The sequence below is a fragment of the Fomitiporia mediterranea genome (assembly GCF_000271605.1).
Source record: "Fomitiporia mediterranea MF3/22 unplaced genomic scaffold FOMMEscaffold_6, whole genome shotgun sequence".
In the NCBI taxonomy this organism is placed as follows: domain Eukaryota; kingdom Fungi; phylum Basidiomycota; class Agaricomycetes; order Hymenochaetales; family Hymenochaetaceae; genus Fomitiporia; species Fomitiporia mediterranea.
Window position 1 is genome coordinate 2,299,928 of NW_006760391.1, and position 12,392 is coordinate 2,312,319.

Genomic DNA, 12,392 nt, shown 5'->3' on the forward strand with positions numbered 1-12,392 from the left:
TGACTTCATTCCGCGTGACTAAAATATTCATGTGTCAAGTAAATGTGCACTTCCTTGGGTTGATTATCGCCGGTTACATTCGTCCGTCTGACAGCTTCAAGCACTTGACACGAGACATTTGCCAATGGCTTCAAACAGACTTGAGTATCTCACACAGGAGCAGATCGATCAGGTGAATTGCTATTAACTGGCCACGTATTGTCTGTCGTCTGCCACTTCAAGTTGTTGCCTGCTAAAGCCTAGCATATACAATTATTGTTAGTTTGACAGGGATGGGTGCGTGCCCGGGTTTTTCATTTCCGTCTGTCAGAGCTCCATTATAGATCTTGTTTTGCTCATGCCTGTGTCTTTTTCTTCCTTTCTTACCTTTCTTTTGTTTTGTTTGTTTGATTGTTTGACGATGACGAAATAGGTATTTGTGCATTCGGGAGTTCCTGACGCCCGCGGAGACAATTGCGTTGCTTGACAGAGCGAGACAGCTCCTTGACGAGTTCAATATTGAAGATCATCCAAAGGTGAGGGGCTTTGACAAGGCTGTTATAAGCTGTACACTGCATTTCATGTTGGATTGGAAGGCTGACTACTCTTTCGTATTATTATTATGGATAATGAAAACAATCATTCAATTGTGTTATACTATGCTATGATGGGAACTCGTTTTGGCCCTTGTCTCGACTTTCAAGACGAAATTCACGACGGGAGAGGATAATCACGTCGGAGATGATTATTTCCTTACGTCTGGCGATAAGATCCGGTTCTTCCTGGAAGAAGACGCGGTTGATCCTCAGGGCAGGCTCACGCGAGGGAAGAGTAAAGCTGTCAATAAAATCGGACATGGTGAGTTGTTCATAAACCTCTTTAAGTCCTTTTCTCCCTTCTATCCACTCCTATCGATGCGGCTAGACTCGCTAGTCGTCTCAGCTTTATTCAAATAATTGTCATCTGATTGAGACGCAACGTGTTTATTTATTTTATTTCTCCCTTTGTCTCTTTTAGCTTTGCATGAATTGGACCCTGCGTTCAGGAAAGTGACGCTTGAGAATGAACGGGTGAAGGCTCTTGTCCGTGATTTGCGGTTTCATAAGGACCCAGTCGGTGAGTACCTTTCGTGTTGTGTCGTAATATTTGTTCAGAAGTTGCATGACGTATTATTCACGTATTATTATAAGCTTTGCAGTCGATGATGATAACCAAGCAGCCGCAAATTGGTGGCGAAGGCAAGTAGAGGACCGCAATTGAACTTGTATAAACGCAGCTCAAACTGGTCTATCGCCAGTTAGCGAACATAATGATTCGTGTGTATAGTCATGCTGTTTGAGTGCAATAAAACTAATGAGGACCTCATACACTACAGGACGTTCCTAGTAAGCCCTTCTCCCACTCAGATCGTATTTCACGGTATTGTGTTTGATTGTTTTCTTTAGTATACGGACCCACCTACAGCTCTTGGTTTCTGGTTCGCGTTGGAGAAGTGTACACCGGAAAACGGGGCCTTGTCCTTTCTTCCAGGGTCGCATAAGATCACACCGATAACGAAGCGCTTCGTCCGCCTTCCAGGTGGCGGGACCGGTTTCGAGGAACTAATACCGAGTGCCCAAGTTCCCCCACGACCAGAAGGGAAATACATTCTAGAAACTTGTGAACCTGGTAAATTTTGACTTCCTCTTCCTCTTTCTTTTTTTACCTGCGTTTTATTTCGGGGGTTACTTGCGCAATCCTTTCGATCATATTCACTTAATTTCCTTTTTTGTTTTGCTAAATGCCTGAACTTTGTTACTCTGGATGCAGGTGACCTCGTTATCATTCACGGAAGTGTACTGCATAAATCCGAACGGAACACGAGCCCCTTCACGCGATTTGCGTACACGTTCCACATGATTGACTCACCGCCATATGCAGCGTATGATGAGAAGAATTGGCTCCAGCCAACGAAGGAAATGCCCTTCTCGAAAGTACTGGCGTAGCAAATGGCACACATAGTATTAATTAGTTTAAGCGGGGGTTGTTATGGATTACAGCAAGCAAGGAATGTAATCAAGCATTATGAAATTTGATAGAGTTACATGCAACTTGAATGAAGAATTTTTATCCGTCCATTCTACGAATGTACCTCCACGCGGGCTCTTTCCAGTAACTTTTCTGGTGTCAAATGATACAATTCATCTATGAGCGCTGGCAAGAACGTTCCAGTTCCATGGACGTCGTTTCTAGCAGCGGCGAGCTCGGAGGCGACCGTGATTGCAAGGATACTGTTATGATGTGCAAAATGCAAATAGTCAATCAGCTTGGTGTTTTTTGTCATCAAGATTCCGAACGTCGGAACATACCCTCCGACAGCACCAAGAAGCATATCACCACGCACAAGTCGATGAATATTATTATGATCCGCATCATTGGAATCGGATTTGCTTGAATTATTTGCAGCAGCGCAGAACGTGGCAACGCTCGTGCCGACAATGCAACCCGAGCCCGTGATGTTCGCAAGAAGCTCGTGTCCGTTCGACGAGCTAATTGTGATATTTCCGTCCGATACCCAGTCGGCCTTTCCGGTCATGGCTATAACGCAACCTGTGTATGATGAGGATAGGAATAGGTAAGGTGAATGATGCGAAATGGTTTGGCTCGACGTGAATGCGGAGATTTCGGGAGATGCAGTATAGCTACTCACGTTCTTTTCGCGCGAGCTCGCAGAGCATTGGTACTGGATTCTCGAAGCCACTTCCAACGCTATCCACTCCTCTCGATTTGACCTGTTGCAAAAATACATTCGGTTTGATATTGAAAACTTGTTGTTAAACGTTTTATCCGCACCTCGTCTGACTGTGCAAGTGCGCCGATCTCAGCTGGATTACCCTTAATAACAGATGCCTGCCATGTGTTAAGGAGCTCTGGAGAAGAGGCATAGGACTTCAGCTTACGAGAAACTTTGAGACTTGGAAGAAACTCACCCTGTGCCGTCTCGAAGCGGTACTTTGTCGCGCCAACAGCCACCGGATCGAATACAATCGGATTTTTCCTGGCATTAACCCATTTGCCTTTGTCATAGCATACATTTTCTCAGCAATTATTTGGGACGGATTATCCATTCAAGAAGCACGTACCCGCTTCGAGCATACCTTCCTTGCTGCTGATCGTACCAAAGTTAACAAGCAAGGCCCTGCTCACTTTACTGAGGTCCTCCATCTCTTGTGGTGCAGTAGCCATGATCGGACTTGCACCGAGCGCTAAGGTAACATTGGCGGATTGATTGATCACGACATTGTTCGTGATCTACAAGAATTTGCGTAGATGAAGAGTAATTAGGCTGGAGGTTTTAACGAGCTCGGTTGGCATGCCTTGCCTGATGTATTACTGGTCCAGTCTCACGGATATTGGACAAGAGATCCGCGACTGCCTTCACAATGATTTCGGCTTTAGAGGGTGCTTCGAATCTGGAAATTTGTGTTGGCGAAGAAAGGAATGCGCGAACGATATCTGACAATCCTTTTGCAGAGTCGTGCGGCTTCTTGGATGCCATGAGGGCACTGACAACTGCAACGCCATCCAAAGCCCGTCCGTTTTTCGAGACAGTACCATGAAGCGTTCGAAGGACATTCTTTTCGTTAATTCCAGCTGAGAATTATAAGTTAAGAATACAACAAAGCCAAATGAGCAAATCGAATTCATTCACCGATGCCAACCGCTTTCACCTTAGATCCATCCAGTGCATCTAGGATTGCGCCAACTCCACGTACACCAAGAACGTTCTTTATGTCCTTTTTCGTAGTTGTGCTCCAGATTGGCCCAATACCAATATAATCTGCACCATCCGCTACTGCGGCCGCCGCTTCACCAGGCGTGTTCGCGGAGATACCTAAGATTAAGTTAGCGGGAAGGAGCCAGCGGGCGATATTGGCGGGCATGTCAGATTGCCCTATGTGCACCCCATCCGCGCCCATGGCTAGCGCAATGTCAATTCTATTGAACAAACGATAGTTTAGATCGGCATTGTGGCATTGCGCCCTACCAACGACAATCCCATACCTGTCATTAATCAAAACGGGGACGTTGTATTCGTGACATATTTCTTTGGTCCGCTGGGCAATTTCGAGAAACTGGTTATATGCGGTGGTTACGGGATCAGAGCCTGCATATATGCGCTGTCGGAAGAAAAATTGCGTGCCTCTCTGGTGCTTGCATCCTTCTCTCGTACCTGGACGAGCGTAACTCCACCTTTCAGAGCCTGTGAAACAGATGTGGTCCACCCGTCATTTAAGTTTCTGGATTAAATTGGCAATGCTCGGAGGCGGGAGATATTACCTCCTCAAGTATTTGGTAGTAGTCCTATTGTTTTATATTTCTTAGTCGAGCATAATTCTCGAACATGTCAAAGAAGACAACTTGCTGCACCCGGTGGAAGGAGTTCACGCCCTGTAACGAGGTACAGTGAGTAGTTGACTGGACCCGTGAAGGGCATCTTGTCGTGGTATGATGTCAAGTCAGGTCAGGCCGAATCCGCTCGCCGATCATTTGTGGTACCTCAACTTAAGAATCGAAGTTTTCTTCTTCTCTTTACTTTATACATTTTCTGATTACGACTGCTATTTACGGATGCTTTTGCTAGCAGCCACAAAGCAATAACCTACATAACGGATCCAGTCGATTATTTACTCACCTAGGTAGACGGAGATGGATGAATTATGCCTGAGCAACAGCCAGTATCCACTACTACTACTACAGTACTACTAGTACGGTGACACCATTGCTAGTTCAAGTAGTGACCCGAGTTAGCGCAAATGACCAAACAACATCGCAATGTATTTTAAATTCGACTATCGAAAAGGGAGTGTCGCACTGTGCTCGTTAAAGGTAAAAGCGAAAGGCTAGACTCTGAAGCAAAGAAACAACTAATGCAAATAACATTAATGTCCCGAATTGCACAACTATTCAGAGTTTAAAACGAGCCCCCGGTTATCCCATCAAATCCAGATATGTTGCTCTTCTGTCCGCCAGTGACAACAAGAGAAGTCCAGTTCCATGTTCCCTGACAAGCACCCTCACCACAATTGACTGCCACTCGAACAGCCTTGTCGTTCACCGTGATATTGTTCATCTCGCCGATAAAGTTCACGTCAGAGATAATAACCCCAGTCCCAGGTTTTCCCAGAGTTTTTGGATAACCTTGGTCAATAATGATGCCAAACCTACGCATGCCAGTACCGGTATTCCCCTTGAAAAAAAGGACAAGTCAGTGAAAGATACGCAGGTTCAGCCTGAAAATATAAACAGACGGAATATGTGATATTAGCAACACTTCCGTTAACAGCCGACGCCTTCGTCTTGATGCGCAGTGCTTGGTCGCTGGGAAAGCATGACATAAGTAAGCGATTATTATTCAACATTTCGAAAGGTTCACTTGTTTATGATGGTGTTATCGGTAATTGCGATGTTAGACACGGATGCATCCGACGAAATCGAGCCGACAGAAATGCCGTGGCCTCCTGAGCATGTATTGTTTGTGAAAGTTATATTGGAACCTTTATTGATGGCGAGACAATCGTCCTGGCTGATGACAGTATTTCCGGTGAATAGCTAGGCAATGCTTTAGTAATAGTCAGCGTTTTCCAACCCTGCGAAAAAACACTTACTACGTTGGAAGATGATATGTCAAATCCGTCTGTATTGTGTCCAGCGGCAGTCCCATTGCTTTGATTATTAGGTTGGAATCCCTGAGCTGGCACATATTAAATTTACGACTAGATATTGCATTTTGAGTTGCACTTACAATCATCAACTGTGCATCCTGAGATAGTAAGAGGTCTCTGGCCATTGGATACACTAAATACATGTCGTGGGGAATTTACGACTTTCAGGTTGTTGAAGCTGCCTGACATCTTGATCCTGGGAACGGTATAGTACCATTATTGTCAATTGCATACGGTATCAAGTTGTCGGGTCTTCTCACTTCATCATCGGACCGGGCTTGAGAATACCGCCATTGCCACCCAAGCCATCCTGAACAAGACGTAAATGTATTTGAATAAAAGATTGAGTATGGTTGAGTTACGTGCTAACCCAGTAGAATGGACCTCCTCCGTCAAAGATGAAGCCGTTTCCATTGACTGCACATCCGTGTATTAGAAGCTATCGTGCAGAGGTGTTTGTTGACTTGCATGTAATATCGTTACCCTCTGTCAGCGATAAATAAGGAACAAATGAACGAGAAAGATAATGAAGCTGCTCACGGATAGTGAATAGAGGGCCTTCCCAGGACTTATTGCCAAACAAAACATCACCGACTTGAAAATATCCGAATAAGAATACAATTCAACAGGACATTCTAATGGAACGTACGTAAATTGACGGTAGCACCATCTGCAAGGTTAAGAGTAAAACCTTCTCCTGCAGGAACGGTGAAGCCATTTATGTTGACTGTAGCACAAGTACTAGCATTTGTAGCATCTGCAATGGAGCTGATGGTAGTCGTGCAGTCCTCGAGCGCAGGGGCCAGTTGAGCAAAAGCGCTAGAAGTTGTTGCTAGAAGAGCACAAGCCAGACTCAATGACATCCTTCAAGTTTAAGGTGGAGGGCTACAGGCAAGAAGACACGTATTTACGAGTTAGATTGAGGACAGCAGCCATTCATTTTATATTTTCTCCGAGAAGCGAATATTGAATATTGACTATGAAGCATGGTAGGGTGATGAATTATTCGGAGACAAGCCGTTGGGCCGTTCAATTCGGGCTCTATAATTCGACGGCAATCCGAGTTTCCCACATCCACATGCTTTAATGACCCTTCAGAATTTCACCACTATTCCAAGTCCACCACAACTAGTAGAAAAAGGAAGCAAACTAGTCAACAATTACTTCATACTTCATGTTTCGAGTAAGAGGAAATTAGTTATAATTTCATGTTGCTCATAATTTGGAGCATGACTTACAGTTAACTTAATGTTAACCCATCGAAGGAACATCTTCTACATCTTACAGTAAGCGGTGTTCCTCCATGCTGCTTAATCTATTGATCTGGATAACACACGCAAGACCGAAAGTATTGGAGATTGATCCCGAATCCCAAGGAGAATCTATGTCCCGGATATGATGGTAAATTAAAAGTATTCAGCATTGCACATGGACTGGGTGGGCTGACTGTGGAACGAGCTGCCACTCCACGGCTCGAAAATCGCATAGAAGAACATGGATTTCCCGATAATGAAGACATCCACGTTTTGAACAATCCAACATCCTAGCAGAGATATATATTTAAGACGGAACTATCATGAAGTCATTAATATTTCATTGCACGAGCGAGTACATACTACATACAGTAAAGCCGCTCGTTTAAGATCAATCACTACTCAACAAGATAACCAGAGGATTCCAAAAAACGGCATGAAAGATTTGAAAGGTACAGTATAGTACGGTATCGCTTTGAAGTGAGGTCAAAACCGGATATAGGAAAGAAAACGAGAGGAAAGAAAAATACAGATCCTCCAACACACCTTCGGAGACATCAGGGTCCGAGAAGTTTACATATATGTGGCAACTTTAGATTCTACACTACGATCAGATGCGGCAAGAGAATAGATCAAGCTTCGACTGCGATAGGAGCAGAGAAGTAGGGTAAACAGGTAATCAAAGCTTAACTTCGCTGTTGTCGAATCGAATTCACAATTGGGAAAGGAAAAGGGGTTGGAAGAGGGAGGAGAGAAAGACAAGGCCAAACAAAACAGTTTCAAGAAAGTCAGTAAGTCCAATTGAAGAAGAATCGTTCACTTTCACGTGGCCATATCGTCCCAATTCCAATTCTGTCGGATGGCAGCAGCGACGGAGAGCTTGCCCTGTTCTTTGCGTTGACGTAGATTCTTAACTTCAGTATTGATTAAATCACGGAGACGTTCGAGGTCAACAGGACGTTCAGCGCGAGAACCCATTAGTAAGTTCCTCCAAATGCCCGCCGCGGCAACACTGTTATCGATCGGCAACTGCATCGGACGATGTAACCGAACCATCTTCTGCATCAGGTGGTCTGGACTTGGATACATCGCACCAGGCCATGCTATACGGATTGCGAACCACCAGCCAAGAGGCTATTGACCGAAGGGAAGAATCAAAGAAAGAAGACGTGAATTCGAATCAGCCGCAATTTTAACGGCAGAAGCATCAAGAACCGAAGCTTACCCGTCCATCCGGCAGGCACTTCTCGGGGTAGGTATCATAAGTGGTGAGAGTCCCGTCTGGTAGGGAGAATCTGGGTTAGGGGCTAGTCAGTACTCTGCTTCTGCTTGTCATAATGCACGACCGCCACTCACTTATGTGCAACCCAGTGGTTGGGATCGCTTCTGTGCTTGCATAGAACAACAATGATTCTCGGCATGCCTTCAAGTCCAAATGGCGTCCAGAGGTCTCTAAGCATTCCACACGCATCACCGTGCCGTCCATGGAATACTGCATTGTTGATCGCATCCGCCATGTTCGGTGGGACGAACAGCCTGTCAACTCGTCCCGGTGGAACTTCCGTTAATTGTTGGCGCACATATCGTTTGTACATCTGTGCCGACCATACACTCAACGCAACCTCGTCCACCTGATTTCCACGTTGAGTACTCGCCAAGGCATTATCGAGCTCGCTCATAGGCCATACAATCGCCCAGTTGAGAAGCCGCTGGTGAATGCGCTGCCACGGTGGAGTTGGTGGAGCTTCATGATACTCCCACTGGCGTTCATTATTCACAGATTGTGCGTCTGCTGCGTTGGCCGCCGCTGCATTAACGGCACCCTGCGCTTCTACAGGAATCGGTGGAAGAGGCGGAGACTCTCCTCGAGGCCCTTCCTCCTCAATGTCAGGTATCTCCGATTCCGCAGCATGAGATGCCTGGCGGCCATCAACGCTTTCTTGACGCAATTCCCAGCTTTGGTGAGTCATAGCTGTAGAACGCGCCTGTTTGTCCTTGGCCCGCAGTCGATACAACTCTTCTTCCAGTACCTGCTGTCCAGGTGACTCACCGCGCCCAGTTGACGAAAGTAGATCAGCCCGTTTTGGTACGTATGAGGACGCAAAATCAGTAGTACGGGTTCGAGGTGTCTGGTCAACATATACTCGTCCTTGACCATTCTTCTCCGTTTCAACATCTTCGAATTCGTCTTGCTCGGTTGCTGAAGGTCCAAGTGCTGTGCCTTGACCCATGGACTCTCCAGGAATAGTATACTCCGTTTCGGGCTGTCTATAAATGGAGTCGTCAGCACCGGTTATTTGTGTACCGATGGGAATTGTCTGCGTTCGAGGTGTGCGTTCCCATTCCTCATCTTGAGTCTCTGTTGTAGGCGCTCCCCGAGTGTGATACGTTGTTGTATGTGTACGAGTCCGCGAGCCATCTGACTTCCTGAGCTTTGCGATCTGAGGACCGAGCTCGGCAACGCGATTCTCCATGGAATGCAATTGATCCATCATTTCTCGAGCCCATGCAGGCGGATCCTGGTAGGAGCGGTAAGCTATTGCACGACAGTCTACTGAATGCCTTTACTTACGTCTGGATTGAAACTTGGACCATTCGTAGCATGCCAGCTCGGATCGTGATTATGGAACTTTTTCCGATACTGCCTAATGCTCTCTTTATCGCTCTTATAACCAAGTTTCCTGATGCGAGCAGCAACCGCCTTCCTCAGCGCCTTCCTGACAATATCGTGTTGCGAGGGATCATCTGCAGCATGCAGAAGAATACACAGATCCTCGTCATGATAGTTTGAGCGCTTGATCTCTTCCGCGAGTACAGACGGCGCAATCGACGTTCGCGGGGTACGGGCGCTCAAAATTCCCTGCACGATCTCAGTCTCGTAGTCATTCAGCTCTTCCGCTTCGGGGCTTTCGGGACGTGATTGCGTTGGAGTAGCGAGAGCATCATCACCATTGGTTCGCAAGGTATTCGGGGCGGACGGAACGGGCGATAATGTCTGCATCTTTGGGCGTGAATTCCGAGAATCCAAGCTACTCGGCATCCTGTGGTGCATGTGGGCTGGCAGAGGCAACGGCATAGGTGACTGCTGTGCACTACCCGTCCGTGTCGACCCTGATACAGTAGTTACTCCTGCGCGGAGTGCATTGTTGACGTATCCGTTTACCCGATCATCAGGATATCCTCCGGCATCATAATTGTTGTATGCACTCGGTTGTCTTCCACCATCGCGAGCCCCACGATTGAAGCCCGTATCGCCAGTGATTTCATTTGGAATTGTACCAAACTCAGACGGCTCCTTGTGAGATGCTGCTGGTCGTTGGGAGTGAGCTGCAGTTGATTGGGCTTTCTGCGATGCTGCCCTCTGCGACGGCATTGGAGCCGCATAGTCGGCTGATGGTGGTAAGCCGAATGACTGAAAACCATTCAGGGGTTTGAAGGCTTCTACAGGGCTCATTTGGGAAGCCGCCCGACTTGCAGCTTTCGAGGGGGCTTTCGAAGTCGGCTTTGGGGACCTCAAAGCTCGAGATTGTGCACCAGGCGAGAGAAGCACAGCAGGATCGGCTTCTCCAACTGACGGACGACGAGTTCCTGCAACGGATGCTACCGGTCTCTGAGAGGGAGCCTTTGGAGAACGTAATTCATCTGGAGCTTCGGAGAACGCTCTCTCGGTCGGCACTCTCTCCGTTGGGGTCCTCTCAGAAAGAGGCCTTTCAACCGCCGGCGAGGCACGGGGCTTTCAAAAGAGTTCTACTTAGACAAGACTACGGGAAGGAACTCGGGCACACTCACGATGCTGATTGTTGTTGACCCATCTGGGTTAATGTTCACCGTTATGCCAGGGAGCTGCTGCTGGGCCTGACTCTGTGGGGGAGGGCTAACAACATCTTGTCTGCCGCCACTCGAGCGCCTAGAATGTCGTGACGGGGCTCTAGAGTGTTGCTTTGAAGAATGATAACTGGGGTCGGTCGGAGGTTCGACATCAATATTTACGTCCCCTGTCATTGGTGTCATTGCAGAAGCTCTGCCAATAGGCCTGAGTATCGCCTGACTCCATGGTGCCCTGGGCGGACTACGAGGCGTCATCATTACCGACTCTGGAAGAGCAATATTCGCAGCATGAGAGGGTGTGCCGTTAGTGTACCACTTCGGAAATGTTCAGTGGCGTAATCAACAGGGACAAGCGAAACTACGAACCGCTGGCTGAGGTTGTGGCTGCGCAAGTGGCGGCGGCCCAAAAATGTGTTCCGGAGGAGGGCCCAGATTTCCGAATGACGAGCCGGAGACGAATTTGGGTCCTGGTTCGTCATCTGGTCCAGGCTCGACATAATCATCCTACAAAGTGCACGATCAGATACACTAACGGACAAGATAAGTAAGTCATACCTGTGCATTATGTACAGATGCACTGCGTTCTGATTTGGCGATCTCTGAACGCATTCCCTCCTGCACATTGGAAGCAATTTCTCCTTCCTTTCCAACCATCTCATAGCTTAATTCAGAGTTTCCCAGATCTTGTAGGTCACCATCATTTTCATTAGCATTGAATGCTTCTCTGGACAGGCCGGATGAACGATGATGCTGTGTTTGAGCATGGTTGTTCAGACGGGTGAGTCTTGGGTCGTTGGGATCGAATTCATGGCCTGACTGCATGCTTTCAGAGACCATGCTGTCGCGTACGGGGCTAGCACCCCCACTACGTTGGATGCCTTCTAAATAAAGAAGGACTGTAGCACGATGGTCAGGAGGTTACCTTGGGACAGACTAATGCAAGATAATGCTACCTTTCTCACTCGGAGCTATTGGGCTTTTCTTAGCAATATCTCAGATCCATGAAGAAATGGACATACCCGGTGTGCTCGAGCGCAGTAAGATTGGGGTGAGGACCTCTGAAGAGCCGCTCATTGTGAACAGTGTTCAAGTTGAAGTTGAAGTTGAGTGTTGGAGTTGGTTCGTCAGATGAGTTTGTGTGTTCGTTTAATCGTGAATTGTTAGAGGAGAGCTGAGCGGTATCGCAAGGTCAGGGTAGAAGGAGATAGGAGACAAGATATGAAAAGTGGCGGGTGTAGCGCTATGTAGATGGCAGGAGGAAGATGAACAGACCAGCAGGCAGCACACCTCGTGTTTGGTCTGCCAGCTTTCCAACTTGGATCACGCGCAAATAGGTACAAACACCGCATTCAGGATCCAGTTAAATTGATAATTACGCGTGGATGCGGATTCAAACGGACACATAATTATCAACATAATTGGATTTCTATTCATGCTCAGTCCAATGGGCTCAAGCACTCTAACGCTAAGATACAAGTCGAATTTTGAATAAATAAAACCCTGACGTAAAGCGCAATAAAACTATGAGCCGCACTATATCTCGTTATCACCATTGCGTATGCACAATGAACACTCATCCAGCTGATCATGACGTCTAGGGGTCTCAGAAGATCGATTCAGAGTAATT

The 12,392-nt window shown here is 47.0% G+C and overlaps 4 protein-coding genes across 4 annotated transcripts; 1 reads left to right on the top strand and 3 right to left on the bottom strand.

The window, feature by feature from the left end:
- Positions 1-124: 124 nt before the first annotated feature.
- Positions 125-1,964, top strand: FOMMEDRAFT_156422 (phytanoyl-CoA dioxygenase; the record flags this gene model as incomplete). Its single annotated transcript, XM_007266703.1, has 9 exons — positions 125-172; positions 263-276; positions 413-515; positions 684-837; positions 997-1,095; positions 1,256-1,295; positions 1,355-1,364; positions 1,425-1,647; positions 1,789-1,964. The coding sequence occupies 9 exons, from the start codon at positions 125-127 to the stop codon at positions 1,962-1,964; spliced, it is 867 nt and encodes a 288-aa protein (XP_007266765.1).
- A 134-nt stretch (positions 1,965-2,098) lies between these two features.
- On the bottom strand, positions 2,099-4,456 carry FOMMEDRAFT_134198 (HK-domain-containing protein; the record flags this gene model as incomplete). The annotated part of the gene is made up of 12 exons (XM_007266704.1): positions 2,099-2,249; positions 2,328-2,568; positions 2,669-2,750; positions 2,812-2,888; positions 2,949-3,035; positions 3,102-3,270; positions 3,341-3,612; positions 3,671-3,957; positions 4,024-4,094; positions 4,163-4,222; positions 4,300-4,323; positions 4,385-4,456. The coding sequence occupies 12 exons, from the start codon at positions 4,454-4,456 to the stop codon at positions 2,099-2,101; spliced, it is 1,593 nt and encodes a 530-aa protein (XP_007266766.1).
- A 477-nt stretch (positions 4,457-4,933) lies between these two features.
- On the bottom strand, positions 4,934-6,547 carry FOMMEDRAFT_84384 (uncharacterized protein; the record flags this gene model as incomplete). The annotated part of the gene is made up of 9 exons (XM_007266705.1): positions 4,934-5,209; positions 5,271-5,340; positions 5,396-5,571; positions 5,628-5,713; positions 5,765-5,880; positions 5,945-5,994; positions 6,055-6,101; positions 6,201-6,278; positions 6,334-6,547. The coding sequence occupies 9 exons, from the start codon at positions 6,545-6,547 to the stop codon at positions 4,934-4,936; spliced, it is 1,113 nt and encodes a 370-aa protein (XP_007266767.1).
- Positions 6,548-7,460: 913 nt separating this feature from the next.
- Positions 7,461-11,658, bottom strand: FOMMEDRAFT_20222 (uncharacterized protein). Its single transcript, XM_007266706.1, has 4 exons — positions 9,510-11,658; positions 8,294-9,456; positions 8,163-8,232; positions 7,461-8,071 (listed from the first exon to the last, which is right to left on the bottom strand). The coding sequence occupies exons 1-4, from the start codon at positions 10,389-10,391 to the stop codon at positions 7,760-7,762; spliced, it is 2,427 nt and encodes an 808-aa protein (XP_007266768.1). The 5' UTR covers positions 10,392-11,658; the 3' UTR covers positions 7,461-7,759.
- Between the last annotated feature and the right edge of the window lie 734 nt (positions 11,659-12,392).

Coding starts and splice junctions, on each gene's coding strand:
- FOMMEDRAFT_20222 (XM_007266706.1), bottom strand. CDS start 10,391: ATGAGCCCTGTAGAAGCCTTCAAACCCCTGAATGGTTTTCAGTCATTC. Junction 9,457..9,509: donor GTCCAAGTTTCAATCCAGAC/GTAAGTAAAGGC, acceptor CGCTCCTACCAG/GATCCGCCTGCATGGGCTCG. Junction 8,233..8,293: donor AACCACTGGGTTGCACATAA/GTGAGTGGCGGT, acceptor CCCCTAACCCAG/ATTCTCCCTACCAGACGGGA.